At 42.3% G+C, this 16,196-nt stretch overlaps 1 protein-coding gene across 1 annotated transcript in view; it reads left to right on the forward strand.

The window, feature by feature from the left end:
* LOC114052303 (arf-GAP with dual PH domain-containing protein 1) overlaps positions 1-16,196 on the forward strand; it is a 162,424-nt gene that overhangs the window by 140,961 nt on the left and 5,267 nt on the right. The window contains exons 7-10 of the mRNA XM_027874852.1: positions 117-200; positions 8,548-8,610; positions 10,017-10,088; positions 14,989-15,217. Coding sequence (XP_027730653.1) covers positions 117-200; positions 8,548-8,610; positions 10,017-10,088; positions 14,989-15,217 — 448 coding nt within the window. The remainder of the gene's footprint in view (positions 1-116; positions 201-8,547; positions 8,611-10,016; positions 10,089-14,988; positions 15,218-16,196) is intronic.

Consider the following 16,196-nt stretch of genomic DNA (forward strand, 5'->3'; position numbering starts at 1 on the left):
TCTCCTCTGTCCACAGTTCTGACTAGTCCCTGGATGGAAATAGCAAATCTAGTTTCTCAAGAACAGTCTCCTGACAATGTTTGTTTCATTACCCTGATTTCTTTTCTTCTCCTCAGGAAATTGTGGATTGGTTCAATGCCATCCGGGCAGCCCGATTTCATTACTTACAAGTGGCATTTCCTGGGGCCAGCGATAATGATGTGAGTTGATTCATATTTTACTGAAGTAGCAATACCTTAGTGTCTCCAGCCGGTGATGTGGTCCTACGTTCTCCAAATGAGGCAAACAGGGTTAAGTGACTTGCCCAGGGTCACACATAACTAGCAAAGTATCTGAGGTCAGATTTGAACTCAGGAGTCTTCCTGATTCCAGTCTCCACCATCTATCTACTTCGCCACCTAGCTGCCCCAGTTCTCCCATTAGCACTACCCCCTTTTTTAATCACCTTTTTTCCTCCCCCACCCCAACCCCAACTGCCAAAAGGCATGTAAACCTTAGGAAAATTGTGTCATTGCTTAGTAGCTAGCTAGCTCAGACACTGCTAGAGTGGATGAATTAAGAAATATCCTTCCTTGACCCAAGAATTGGTTCCATCTTGTCAAAATGTATCAATGGGAATAATCTTTTTTTAGAAGTTTCATCAAAAACTTAATATAGAACATCATTTCAAACAATTAAACTTGCTTAATGACTATTTACTCTTAAATTAATTCTATCACACTTTCACTTCCTTCTTCTACATCCCTGTCAGAATTCTGTCTGTTCATATTCTTCCAGTTCTGCTTTCTTCACGTTGCATCGTTTTGTAAAGGTCTTTCCAGATTCCTTTGTATTCCCTCATCTTAATTAATTGCATTATAATATTCCATTATGTTCAAGTACCATGATTTATTTAACCATTCCCCTGTAATTGGGCACTAGTTTTTTTTTTTACAGTTTCTTTCAATCATACATAAGGGTGCTATGAAAATCTTTGAACAGATAGTTCCTTTTTCAAAAAAAAAAACAAAACTTTTCAGAGCATATACCCAACAGTGGAATTATTTTGTAATAGGTTATTTTTGTAACTTTTACTGCATACTGCCAAATTACTCTTTAAATTTTTTTTCAATTTATTATTTATTTTTAGTATTCTTTTCTTTTTTAATTTTGCATTCCAAACTCTGTCCCTCCCTTCCACCCCATTCCCCACCCACTGAGAAGGCAAGCAATATGATATGAATTATAAATGTGAAATCATACGAAACATATTTCCATATTAACCATTGTTGTTTGCTGTTCATTCATTTCAGTCATGTCAGACTCTCCATGAGCCAGTGTGGGGTTTTCTTGGCAAAGATACCGGAATGGTTTTCCATTTCCTTTTCTAGTTCATTTTACAGATGAGGCAACTGAGGCAAATAGGGTTAAGTGACTTACCCAGAGTCACACAGCTAGTAAGTGTGTGAGGCTAGATTTGAACTCAGAAAGAGGAGTCATTGTGACTCTAAGCCCAACACTAGATCCACTGCGCCACCTAGCTGTCATATTAAAAAAAAAAGGCAAGAAAAAGAAAGAAAGTGAGAAAAATTATACTTCCATTTGCACTCAAGAGTTCATCAGTTCTCCCTCTGGAGATGGATAGCATTTTTTCATTATGAGTTCTTTGGAACTGTCATGGATCAATGTATTGATCAGAGTATCATCTTTCACAGATGAGTGTCATTACAACATTGCTGTCACTGTGCACAATGATCTCCCGGTTCTTCTCACTTCCTTTGCATCAGTTCCTATAGGTTTTGCCATATTTTTTTCTGAAACCATCCTGCTTGTTATTTCTTATAGCACAATAGTATTCCATCAACAATCATATGCCACAACTTGTTCAGCCATTCCCCAATTGATGGACATCCCCTCGATTTCCAATTATTTGCCACCACAAAAAAAGAACTCCTTTAAATATTTTTGTACATATAGATTCTTTTTCTTTTTCTTTGATCTCTTTGGGATACAGGCCTAGTAGTGGTGTTGCTGGGTCAAAGGGTAAACACAGTTTTCTAGCCCTTTGAGCATAGTTCCAAATTGTTCTCCAGAGTGATTCTGCTAAATTACTCTTCAAAAAGATTCTACGAGTTTACATTTCTACCAGCAGTGAATGAATGTACCTCTTTCTCCACAGCCTCACCAGCATTGTCTTTCATTGCTTTTAGATATTTTATTCCCAATTTGAAGGATGTGAGGTGGTAACTCAAAATTGTTTTCAATACTATCCGTTGGATTATTAGAGATGTCAAATATTTTCAAATATCATTGGGAATATCTTAACTTACCTTGTTAAGGATTCCTAATTCAATCACTTCTTAGTTATTTGCCATTTAATTCTCCCTAATACATCACTCCAGCCAAAAGGAGAACTCCCAGTACGTTAGGGACAGGTACTGAGGGATGTCTGGATGCATATCCCAGGATAATTTTCTCTAGCACTATAAAGAAGAATTAAGGTGTGTCCCCTTGAGTGTTTCATGAGGAGAAGTTGGGTTACCAGCTGTCACTTGGGGTATGCAACTTAGATAAAGATTTTTATTTCTTTCTTTATCTTCATCTCTCCTGACAGTTACAGTCAGACAGAGTCGCTTGTCACCAAAACTTAGTTTTTAAAAGCTTATCCACTCAGCAGCTGGTCTCAATCCCTACCCCACCCTCTGGAAAAGGACTACTCTGATTTCTTCAGCCCTCAAGTTGACTTTACCAACAAGCTTACTTTAGTCTTCTGAGGAAGACTTGTACAAGTCTCCATTCTTGCTGAAATTGATTTTTTAAAAAACCTGCTTAAGAGCAGCTCAGGAGGTGAGGCAACAATGTCCTTTAAATTTAGCATTGAGCTCCAGCCTTGAAGTCAGGAGGACTTGAGTTCAAATCTGGCCTCAGACCAAACACTTGACACTAGCTATGTGACCCTGGGCAAGTCACTTGACCCCAAGTGCCTTAAAAAAAAAAAAAAGTTAGCATTGGGGGCAGCTAGGTGGCAAAGTGGATGGAGCACTGACCTTGGAGCCAGGAGGACCTGAGTTCAAATCCAATCTCAGACCAGACACTGGACACTAGCTGTTGACCCTGGGCAAGTCACTTAACCCTAATTGCCTAGCCAAAAAATAAAAAAAAAAAAACTTAGCAGTGGCAGAGAAACAGACTCCCGCTGGCGTAAGCCTGTCAGACCTGTGGTTATCCCCAGTGATCTAATTTAATAAATTTAATTAAAGGTTTTTTTTTTAATACTTACTGGGTAAATATACTGTACCAGGACCTAGAAGAAACATAAAGGTTTTTTTTGTTTTTGTTTTTTGCTTTGGCAATGGGTATTAAGTGACTTGCCCAGGGTCACACAGCTAGTAAGTGTCAAGTCTCTGAGGCCAAATTTGAACTCAGGTCCTCCTGACTTCAAGGCTGGAGCTCTATCCACTGCACCACCTAACTGCCCCCAGGAAACAGAAAGTTTAAGTAAGATGTTGCCCTCAAGAGCTTACAGAGATAAGGCATAGAACTGAGGCAAAGAGGAGTAAGTGACTTGCCCAGGGTCACTCAGCTAGTAAGTGTCTGAGAGTAGATTTGAACTCAGGTCCTTCTGACTTCAATGGGGGCACTCTATACACTACATACCTAGCTGCCCCAAGGCATAGATACATAAATAACTATAATATGTAATAATACCATATAAAAGCTATGAGCCAGTAAAGAGGTATAAAACAAAGTGCCATGAGAGGTCTGAGGGGGAAGGTTGTTCCTAAACGGAGAAATTAGGCAAGACTTCATGGACAATAAGGACTACAAGAATTAAACTTTTTAATTTTATTTTCAATTAACAAACATTTATTTTCTCTCCCTTTTACCTTCCCTTCCCCACTGAACAAAAGAGAGAGAGAAAGAGAGAAAGAGAGAGAGAGGGAGAAGAAAACCTTTGTAATAAATAAACGTAGTCAAATAAAGCAAATTCTCACATTGGCCATGTCCAAAAATTCTGTGGCTTGAATCCATCCCCCCTGTCTGGAGGTAAGTAGCATGCTTCATCTTTAGTCATCTGAAATCATGACTTGTCATTGCATCAGTTAGAGTTCTCAGACTTTCAAAGGTGTTTTTTATTTATAAGAAGAAATTTAACCTTAAAAAACATGAAGGTGAAGGAGAACATTCCAGGCATAGGACACAGTGTGAGCAAAACAAGGAAATGGGAAAGGTATGTTCTTAGCGTCAGCAGTCATTGGGCTGGGGCCTGGATTATCTAGAAGGGAATAATATGAAATAATACTGTAAAGGACTGGAAAGGGCTAGACTTTGGAAAAGGCTGAATGCCAGACAAAGGAAACTGAATTTTAATAGACAGTGGGTAGCCACTAAATGTTTTTGAGAAGACGAATGGCATGGCTATTTGTTTAAAAACAAATTTTCAGGCAATAGGATGAGAGTTGGACTGGAGGGAAGAGGGAGAAGACAAGAAGACCTTTAGAAGCCTATTACAGTAGCCAAAGATAATGGTAATGAGAGCCCCAAAGCCTCTGGGCTGACCCAGTAAGGTCATATTCTCTCATTTGGCCCACTGCCCTTACCTGTAACAACTCCAGGAAAGTCTCCAAGTATAGATTAGGTTTAGCTTGTCTCTACATTTCGCCAAATATTGGTAACAAGGTTCCTTTCTGCCTTATGATACACAAGATGACAATATGGAGATCAAGGATGGCCCAGCCTGTATTTCAACCCACAGAAAATGAGGAAGACACAAGGCAGAAGTCTGTAAACGCATACATGCATACATATGTACATATATACACATACATGTATATATGTATATGTACACACATGCATATATAATAACACCAATATTCCAGTGAGTTCCTTTTTAAAGAGATCTCTGAGGGTTTAGATTTCCCTAGAAAGAAGAAGCTAAGCAGTAACATCCTTTCACATCAGACCCATGTCGAAATAATTCACTAACATAGCAGGGCTGTCATGGTCCTATTCGAGAATGAAGGACAAACAACTATAAGAGCAGGGCATGGCGAGGTTCAGATCTCTTCCTCCCCTTCATGGAACAGGTGGCATTTAAGTTGGGCTCTTAAGGATTAGAAGAAATTAAACTTTTTGTATGATACAGCTTTCACCCTTCAGCTGAAGGGGCCATGTGGGTGATCTTCTTTCTCCAACATAGGATTCTCTTCAGGGATTATGTGGCCCCATTGAAATCTGTTTAAAGACCCCTTAGGGCCCCATGGACCCAACATTAGGAACTCCTCCCTAGAAAGTTACAGAAGTTGTCTGTTTCCTCAAAGATGGCAGAAGTGCACATGTCCCTACCTCCCATGGCAAGGGGTTTCCCCTTACCTTTCAAACAAAGGCTTATTTTGTAAACTCATGACATTAGTTTGGCAGCTCCCTAGATTGATCAGGCAACTCCCCTGATCAAATCCATTACCCTAGGATAGTGGCAGTGGGAATAGAGAGGAGGGGACCAATTCAGGAGTTTTGGGAGTAGAATGGACAAGATAATAGAAAGTGACAGGAAGGGAAGTAAAAGAGTCAAAGATAAGAAAAGGTTTTGAACCAAGGAGACCATTTGGGAAATAGAAATAGTGAAATCATAAGGAGAAGTAGGTTTGGGAAGAAAGAGAATCTCAGTTCTCATGTTGAGTTCGAGGCACCAGTAGACATCCAGATAGAGATGCCCCATCATCAGCAAGAGAGATTGATCTGGGGTTGGCTCAAGAAGGAAGTCTGCAAAGAGATAATAGTTGAAGTCATAGAAGAAAATGAGATTCCCAAGTGAGTTAGTGTAGCAGAAGAAAAGAAGAGACATACTGTCTGCCTTAAGGAATGGGGTGTAAAAAGGAATCACCAAAGGAAAGTGAGTTTTTAGAAGGAAAATTGGGAGAGTGTGGTTATCTCCAAAAGCCAAAAGGAGGGAGGGGGAGAGAAATAGATAGGCAGAGACAGAGAGAGACAGAGAAGGGGAGGAGGGAGAAAAGGAGGAGAGAGAAAGGGAGGGAGAGGGGAAGAGAAAGAGAAGGGGAGAGGGAGAGAGAGAGAGAGAGTGCTTCCCATAAGTCAGGGAGAAACTTAAAGGACATTCCATTTCCATGTTTATGTTCAGGCTGTTTCCAATGCCTAGAATGCCCTCCCTCCTCACCTCTGCAGTGTAGTCAGTCAACAAGCATTTATTAAGCTTGGAAGGGGCCAGGATATACAAGGCTTTAAATGCCAAATAGAGGATTTTATGATTCTGGAGTCAACAGGGAGCCTGAGTAGTGGGAGTCGGTAACACGTTCAGACCTGCGCTTTAGAAAATCACTTTGTCAGCTGAGGGGAGATGGATTAAAGTGGGAAAGAGACTTGAAGTAGGGTTACCAACCAGAAGGCTAGAAGAATATAGGTCATTTTTCAAAGTACAGCTCAGATGCCATCTCTTTTCCTGACCCCTCCCCCCAGTCATACACAACTCCACAAATATTTTGTATTTACTTATACATGTTGCCTCCCCCCACCCCAGCCCATAGTCTTTGATGTCAGGGACTGTGTGATTTTTGTCTTTGTGTTCCTCCTTCCCTCCCCCCCCCCCAGTTCCATCCTATGGGACTTCCCTATCCCCATGAAATCACATATCCAGTCCCAATCCCAGTCCACAACACCTAATGCAGTGCCTGACATGTGTCAGGTATTTGATAAATGCTTGTTGAATTGAGTAATAGGAGAGTCCTGCAGGAAGTAGACAGCTATCTTGGAATGAGAAGAAAATTTGTTCCATGAAACAAATGAAAGAAAGAAAAAGGCAAATCGGGCCATTTATATCTTTTTTTCCCCCTTTTTTACATGAGGCTGAAGAAATGAGGACAAAGTTCAAAAGCAGGGAAGAAAAAAGAAATTGACTAGATACAGGGGAACAAAAACTGAAGTCAAAATCAGAAGAGAAAATGGGCAGATCAGATTACATCACGACCCAAACCTGTAGGTGAAACCTTAAGAGTTTAGAGCTAGAGACTATTCCTCTTGCCTGTGGGCACCAAGCTCCACATTTGGTTGCTGACTAATAGTTATTCTGGCTACAGCTATCATGCCATAGGCTTAAATTTCCTTTCTCTGCCAGAGATACCCAGAAATGTTCATGACTCTGCACTCCAATCTTATCAGTTGGTAACTGTGTATGTTAGCCATAATGCCAAGCACTGGGGATGCAGAGAAAGATGAAAACAGTTCTTGCCCTCAAGAAGCTTACATTCTAATGGTACAAACAACCTATAAATAACTAGGTATATACGGAATAGATGGAAGGCAATCTGAAAGGTGAAGGCATTAACTTTAGAGGAATCAACAGTCTCTGTTTTCTTGCTCCCCATTAGGGACACTGGAGGCAGAGCAGTCAGGATGGGAAATCTAAGATGCTTAGAAAGCCATTTTGTTAGGATCAGATAACTGTGAGAATAAGGTAATGCTGCCACAGAAGGCTGGCCTCCCCCAAGGTGAGCCTACTCACTTGAACTGCTGCTAAGACACTTGGCCAGCCCCTTGTCTTTCAGAGTTCTCTCAGTGACTGCAGCCTCCATATCAAAGGTCTCAACTAATTCTAGTAGCTTTCAATTATATTTGGAAAGGTAAAGCTTAGGAGTTCTTTCCTTTTTTGTGTCATGGATAGACTAATGAAGTCTAGTGATCCCTTTTCAGAATATTGTTTTGAAATGCACAAAATAAAATACAAAGGAAAACCAATCATGCTGAGATACATCGTGTAGACAGGAAGAGGCCAACCACACGCTGTATAGCTGCTGTGGGCACAACTAGAGTAATTTCAAAGGAGTGATCACCAAAAACTATTTTAAGTTACCTACCGCAAGCGTAATGTGATATGAAGATATTTCTATTTTCTATTAGTGACAAAAGTCACAGGTATTGCTAATACTGCGGTTTGTTGCCTACATTTATAATTTAAGGAAATGCTCGATTTCAGTTGGAGGTTGGTGAAAATAAAGATTCATTTATTTCTCATCCAAGTTCATGGATCCCTGGAAATCTTTCAGTGGACCTCTTGGGAGTCTGTGGCCTAGCTCTGTAACTCAGGCATTCATGTCCCCCATGTCCTGTCACCAGGTGCTGTCCTGAAGGCTGTCCTCTTCCATGTACCACAACATATGGGAACCATTCTGGTCTTTGAATCCTGCTCACACTGAACCTATATGTTAGCAGTAACTCAATCTGTGGCATTTCACCTGCCTCCTGAGCCTCTTTGGCCAGATAGCAACCCAAGTGGTTTCTTTAAAAAGGCCAGTTGTTCACATATTACAAAACAATCCATCCCCCCATTTCTTACTCTTCCCCACTTCCCTCCCCCCCCAAAAAAGTAACAACCCTACCCACCAAATCTCTACAACACACACATACAACCATGAGTCAAGGGAGATGAAGGGACTTGGGGAGCCCAGCCTCCTAGAATTAGTAAGGAGGTCAGCAGGAAGAAAGCCAAAGATCAGGTGGGTCTGTCTCTTGGGTTTTCCTGACATTGCATTCTCTGCTGTATTTTGTTGGCTATAGCTCGTGCCAAAGCTGTCCAGAAACTACCTGAAGGAAGGCTACATGGAGAAAACAGGACCAAAGGTGGGTCTACTGCTAACTATTTTCTACCACAAAGGACAATCAGATACTTTCATTGTTTTTTGCTGGGGCAAATGTGATTAGATTAGAGGCAGACAGGTGGCACAGTGGATAGAGTGCCAGACCTGGAGACAAGGGAGATTGGGGTTCATAGCCAATCTCAGACACGTAACTGCTGTGCGACCCTGAACAAGTCACTTAACCTCTGTCTGCCTCAGTTTCCTCAGCTGTAAAATAGAGATCGTAATAGCAGCTACCTCCCAAGGTTGTTGTAAGGATCAATTGAAATGATAGTTGTAAAGCATATAGCACAGTATCTGGCACATAGTAAGCACTCAATAAATGCTTATTTCCTTTTCTTCCTTCTAAAAGATGGAGTACACTATCCAAAACAGATTCAGCCTGGAGCCCTGGTTTCTTCTTTGGCCCTTCCTCTTTGGAGGCCCAAACTGGGACTAATTTTTCTCTCATGACCACACTTCGTGAATGACTGAGTTCAAGGCTTGGTGGTAGAAGAAACTTTTATGAACATTAGGGAGGTCTTGCTGTCTTCCTGAAGCACTCATCTCAGATATGGCAGTGTCCCAAACCTGAGGACCATGATCCCCTTTGAGAGATCTAACAATTTTTAGTTGTTGAGTGGTTTTTTTCAGTCCCGTGTCCAACCCTTTGTGATCCCATTTGAGGTTTTCTTGGCAAAGAAACTGGAATGGTTTGCAATTTCCTTCTCCAGATCATTTTACAGTGGAGTAAACTGAGGCAAACAGGGTTAAGTGACTTGCCCAGGGTCACACAGCAAGTAAGTATCTGAGGCTAAATTTGTGAGGAAGATGAGTCTTCTGACTCCAGGCCTATTGTTCTATCCACTGTGCCACCTAGCTGCCCATCTTCTAACAATTATAACTATAAAAAAATAAAATGGACTTTATCAATGGACATTAAGCTTTCCTCCCCAGAGGCCTTCCAACAAATATTGGTTAACTACTTGTCAGGTATGTTGCAGAGGGGACTTCTATGCAAGTAGGGACTGGACTAGATGTTCCCTTGGTTCCTTTCCAACTGTGAGTTTCTGTGATTCTCTTACTAGCCAGGACTAGAAAACTTCCAGTGGAAAATAATTTGGCAGCAAAAGATTGAAATTTCATGGGAATCTCATTAATTTTGAACTGGCGGGGGGAGAGAGAAAATATATCTTAGAATCATAGATTCCTAAAATCTCCAAGCTGGAGGAAGCCTTAGCAATCATCTAGCCTAGCCCCTGACTTTTTATACTTGAGAAGACTGAGGCCCGAGGAGGGGAAGTAACTTGCGCACAGTCACAATATTAAGTTAATAGAATGGCTAGACCTAGAACCCAGTTCTCCTGACTCTGAGGCCAATGCTTTAATCATTTGTTTCTGTTTCTTTAGCAAACTGAAGGCTTCAAGAAACGCTGGTTCACCATGGATGACAGGCGGCTCATGTATTTCAAAGACCCTCTGGTAAGGGCACCGATACTACAGTGCTTCCTTTGAAACCGAGGATTTCTACAAGCATGACTTGCTGACTTCCAACTGTTACTGTGAGAGAACAAAAGGAAGACCACCTCCCCTTCAAAAAATGAGGGCAACATATGTCTTCCCCCCCCAAAAAAATAGTGATGTCCTGGCTTCCCTCCAAAAAATGGGGGCAATATGTCTTACTCCCTCCTTTATACCCCCGCCCAAAATGGAGGGGATATGTCTTCCTCCCTCTCTTTTTCCCCCAAAATAGGTACAAGGTATGTCTTATTCCCTCCCTTCACCACCCCCCCCCAAAATGGGGTCAATATATGTCTTACTCCATGCCCCAAAGACAGGAGCAAAATATGTCTTATTCCCTTCTTTACCCCCATGTCACTCCAATCCCCATGATTTTTCTGTGCCTTAGGTACTATGAAAAACCTTGAGAAACTTCAGGGCAGCAAATATAACCTATAGCCAATTTGCATGAGACTCTCCTAATTGATGGAGATTGATTATTCAATGCTCCAATACCTACATGAGGGGCAGAGTTGGCAAGAGCTTGAGAGAAGAGAAATCTAGGTCTTCTGGCTTCTAGCTTCAAGAGAAAAGACACTGGATTCCAGATTCTCTTCAAGGAAAGGTCTCTGAAGGGAAAGACCCTAGGAAGAAGCCAGCATGTAGAGAAGTGGACATTTCCTTCATGTTCCTATCCCCAACTTGCTATTACTAGAGACTTGAGGGAATTTCCTCCTGGGTGACACTATTTCTCCTTCTGGCCAACTCCACCCCTTCCCACAGAAGTGGAGCATTGAGTGAGTACTGGGCTTCCACCAATGAGGAGAATCTTATGCAAATGACTTTGAGTTGGGATTATATAAGTGGACTATTCTCTCCTCATTGGGCCCAGAATATGCTTTGTGGTTTTTTCTAATCAGGAACTTTTTAATCCTTACCCTAAGATCATCAAAGTAATAGCTGATATTTGTTCACAAAGCAATTGACATCGCTTCAGGGGTGGGGAACCTGAGCCTTGAGGCCACATGTGGCCCTCTAGGTCCTCAAGTGCTACCCTTTGATGGAATCCAGACTTCACAGAACAAATCCCCTTAATAAAAGGATTAGTTCTGTAAAACTTGGACTCAGTCAAAAGACCTCACCCAAGGACCTAGAAGGTCACATGTGGCCCCAAGGCCACAGGGTCCCCACCCCTGCATCTCATCCGATTTGATCCTCCTGACTACTCTGTGTGGTTGTGCTATTGTTATTCCCATTTTATAGATGAGGAAACCAAGGCTCAGGTAAAGGTGGGAACAGTGTTCTGAGATAATTTTCATCACCCACTGGTCTCCATGCTTATCATGGCCCACAGCCTTCTCATCAAGGATTCTACCTCCAAATTTGTTCCATGCTCTGGCTCTCCTCTAGTTGGGGAGAAGGGCTAGCTCTCATTGCAGGAACCATTTTTCTCAGTGGCCGACTGGCCACTGCTGTACAACAGAACTCAGTATGGACCCCAACAACTCCAGGTTCTATAAACTTCTCTAACTGGTCTCTGGACTCTGGGACCATTCCAAGGATGGGGAGGAGTTGTTAAGTCAAACCAATGCAATTCTACAAGCATTTGTTCTGTGCCTACAGTATGCCAGTCACTATATACAAAGTACTAGAGATACAGATACCAAAGTGAGTAGTCTTTGCTTTCAAAGAGCTTATGTTATATTGGGAGAATATGTATGTTCACAGATAAGTAAATGCAGGATATATGCAATGATTATATTCAACAATAATAGTATACACAATAATATTCATAACAGCATTTACATAGTACCTGCTATATGCCAGACACTGTGCTAAACCCTTTACAAATATTATCTCATTTGATCCTCACAACAACCCTGAGAGATGGGTGCTAATTATAAAATAATCAAGTAAACATTTATTAAGCTCCTAATATGTTCCAGGCATTGTACTAGGCACCTAGAATACAAATGCATAAAACAAAACAATCCTTGGTCTCGAGGACATTATATACAAGCTCAGTTAGATATGGAAGGCTGTTTGTTCCTCCCTATTCCATCCTGTCTCAGGTCCTGTACAGGAACCCCATTGTCCATAAGTTATAGAAAACTCTCAGGAGGCCCACAGTGGAAGCACTATAGGGATCAGGGGAGACCAGATAATTTCAGAGAGCCTCTCCTATTCCCGTAACCATAATGTATGATATTTCTCCCTCCCTGTTCCAAAGTTGCCATATCTTATGCAAGTAACTTAAGTGATTTCTACAGTCCTATTAGTACCTCTCTTCTCTTGCCCCCTCCCCCACATTTACCTGTGGTATCACCCAATAAGGATCTGAGCTCCAGCTTTTTCTGATCAGGATGGTAGCCTAGGAACCTCAATTAGCAACTGACCAAAAAAAAAAAAAAATGCAGTGACCAAGTCTGAGACTCCAACCTTTTGAAGTTTCTAGAATGGTGTGGCAGCCACTCCATCTTTACTTCCAATATCCATTATCAGAGGAGAAAAGCAGCCCTAAGTCTTGTCTAGCTCTGGAATATAGCTGCCAATTAGGGAAAATCAAGGTTCTTTCATAGGATTGGAAGTGTGAAGCTGGATGGGGCCTTAAAAGGTCATTCAATCCAACCCCTTTATTTTTCATAAAACCTAGAGAGGTTAAGTCACACCCACACAATGGGTAGCAGAGGCAAGATTGGAATCTGGGGTCTTAGAATGTTAGAGCTGGTGAAAGAGAGAGGAAAAAATGCTTATTAATTTTAATAATGATAATAAAATTAAATTTTTAAAAGAATATCAAACTGGAAGGGATCTGAGAATTCATATTGTCCAACCCTCTTATTTTACAAACCGAAATGAGTGACCCTAGACAAGTCATCTCATCTTGAGCTTTCCTTTCCTCATGTATAAAATAGAAACATTAATACCTGTACTACCAAGTAGTGACTATGTAAAGAAAGTACTTTGTAGATTCTTAAAAGTGCTATCAAAATGTGAGGCTTTGTTGTTATCTTTGACTTATTGAATGCTATTATGGAGAAGATGCAGTGTGGTACTTGTACAAAGGTGTTGTTTCAGACCAGAGACCTCATTGGTGTAAAGAACTGTTGTTATGAAAACCCCCTCTATCAATGCATACTTAACCTGTCTGTAATTTACAGTCTTCAAGAGTTGAGTGGCCACTAAGGGGATGAGTCACCTGCCCAGGTTCACAAAGCTAGAATGGGTCAGAGGTAGGATTTTAATCAGGTCTTCCTGACTAGATATGGCTTCTACTATAATGCCCCTTATCCAGACATTATATTTCACTTTTGTAAAATGTCAACAGCAGTTATTAAGTGCTATGTGCTAGGCACTGTGCTAAGCCTCTGGGGATACAAAGAAAGGCAAAAGACAATCTCTGCCTGATGGGAGAAACAGTCTGCAAAGAACTATGTACAAATAAAATATATATAACAGGATACATTAGAGTTGATCTCAGAAGGAAAGGGCTCAAGTTAAGGGGGATCAGGAGAGTCTTCTTAGAAAAAGCGGGATTTTAGCTAAGATTTGGAGGAAGCCAGGTAAGCCAGGAGGCAGAGATGAGGAGAGAGATCAGGGCACACTTATGCTTCTCAAAGTGCTTGCATTTACATTGCCTCATTTGATTGTCAGCACAATCTCAGGGGGTGGGTGGGAAGGGAAAGTATTGTTTTTCAGAGAAGGACATTGAGCTCTAGAGAGGTAGAGTAAGTTTAGGGTTACAGTGGCACACGGCCAGTTAGTGACTCCAAAGGAACCCAGGGCTCGTGGCTGGCAGGCCAACACTGTTCCTCCTCCTCAGCACTGCACATGAACAGGTATGGGCTCATGTTGTTGTTCAATCTGATCAGACATATCCAACTCTTCACAACCCCATTTGGGGTTTTCTTGGCAAAGATACTGGAGTGGTTTGCCGTTTCCTTCTCCTGTTCATTTTACAGATGAAGAAACTGAGGCAGACAGAGTTAAGTGATTTGCCCAGGGTCACACAGCTAGTAGGTGTCTGAGGTCAAATTTGAACTCAGGTCTTTCTGACTCCAGGCGAGCTTGATCCATTGTACCACCTAGCTGTTTGTAGGATCATAGATCGAGAGTTAGAAGGGAGCCCCTAGAATCAGTATAATCCAGCCTCCTTCATTTTACAGATTAAAAAGCCAAGCCTCAAAGAGGTTCCTCAATTTACTCACAGTCACCCAGGTGGTAATTGATAGAGCTGGAATTTGAACTCAAGTCCTCTGACTCCCAGTAGGGTGCTCTACAGTGCACAGCATTGCTATGCCTTGCTGACGAGTGTCTGCCTTAAGACCCAACTCAAATACCATCTTCTGCATAAAGGGAAGGGAAAAGGCATTTTTATAGGGCCTGCAATGGGCAAGGCACTGTGCTAAGCACTTTACAAATATTATTTGATGCTTGCAACAATCCTGAGAGGTAGCTATTGTTATGTCTTCCATTTTATACTGGAGAAGACTGAAGCAAAGAGGTTAAGTGACTCGCCCATGGTCACACAGCTAGTAGGTGTCTAGTGTCAGATTTGAACTCAAGTCTTCCTGACTCTGGGCCCAGCGCTCTATCCACTGCACCACCTGCATGCCTCCAAAAGCACGAAGGCTTTCCTGGTCTCTGCCCACAATTACTGGTGCCCTCCCTCCCAAACTACCCTGTATTTAATGACTGTGCATATTTATATTTATTTACCTTATATTTGTGTTGCATATGTGCTTGTCTCCTCCATTAGATACGTAGTAATATACTTAGAATGTGTTGAGAGTATGCATTGTGATATTATCCTTAATGCCCGACACATAGTAATAAATGCTTTCATAAATACTTGCTGACAGACTGATTTTCTCCTCCCCAGGATGCCTTTGCCAGAGGGGAGGTTTTCATTGGCAGTAAAGAGAACAGCTACACGGTTCTTGAGGGCCTTCCCCCTTCCACCCAGGGCCATCACTGGCAGCATGGCATCACCATCGTCACCCCCGACCGGAAGTTCCTCTTTGCCTGTGAGACAGAAGGTGACCAGCGGGAATGGATTGCAGCCTTTCAGAAAGTGATTAATAGGCCAATGCTGCCTCAAGAGTATGCAGGTGAGAGGGGCTGCCCCTGTTCCTGTTCACCTGGGGGGTAACTGGAGACTTGGGTAGTGGCAGGGTGAGTATTTGACCAGAACAAAAGCACGAATGACCTCGGAACAAGCTAGGAAACACAAGCGCGCTCAGGCACACACCCACACACACAAAATTTGGACCACAGAGGCGAGAAAACTCTCCTTCTCAAGGAAACATTTCCCTTTCCTCCCACCCCCTACCCCAAGGCTCCCAGGCCTATACCTCATTTCCTGCCCCACCTCCACATGGTGTGGGATCCAGCCCCTCTGGGAAGAGCTATTTCTCACTATCCATTTAGCTTCCTAGAGGAGAAGGGATGAGTCGACAAGCATGCTTTTACCTACTTTTTTTTTTTCTGGCCCTCTTAAGGTGTTTCTGTTTTATCATCTCATTAAGTTCCCATGTTCTCCCTCTTTTCATTAGTGAAAAGGAGAAAGGAGGGAAAGGGCAGCAAGGGAAGGGGGAGATGCTGCAATTCCGTAACCCTGAGCCTGGCTCTATGAGACAGGACCCTCCCCTGGGAGTATGGTAGTCATGGAGACCGAGATCCTGGGTTGAGTGTCTGAGGGGAGCTGAGGTCACCACGTCTTACTTTACGGTGGGTGTTGGCAAGAGGCTTTGAAATCACATCTTCCCCATTTCTCCTCGGTTTGGGGCAGCCTGTGAGTGACCAGGTTCCTCGGGTAGAAAGGAGACAGGAGCCCAGCAAAATTATAGTCCTTCAAAACCCATCCTCTCTGGGTTTCCAAAATCAAATGGAAACAGCTTTGTTTCTGGGGAGACGGTGTGGGGGGGGGAGCTTTTGGCAAAGCCATCTGTATAGGAGGAGTCACTGCTGCCATTGGGATGGTTATCTTCCTGTCAGACAGGGAAGGCATTGTGTTCCAGTTGTATCTCACTGTAACGGACTCTGTGTGTGTGTGTGTGTGTGTGTGTGTGTGTGTGTGTGTGTGTGTGT

Source organism: Vombatus ursinus, unplaced genomic scaffold (genome assembly GCF_900497805.2).
Source record: "Vombatus ursinus unplaced genomic scaffold, bare-nosed wombat genome assembly UNPS02014807.1, whole genome shotgun sequence".
In the NCBI taxonomy this organism is placed as follows: domain Eukaryota; kingdom Metazoa; phylum Chordata; class Mammalia; order Diprotodontia; family Vombatidae; genus Vombatus; species Vombatus ursinus.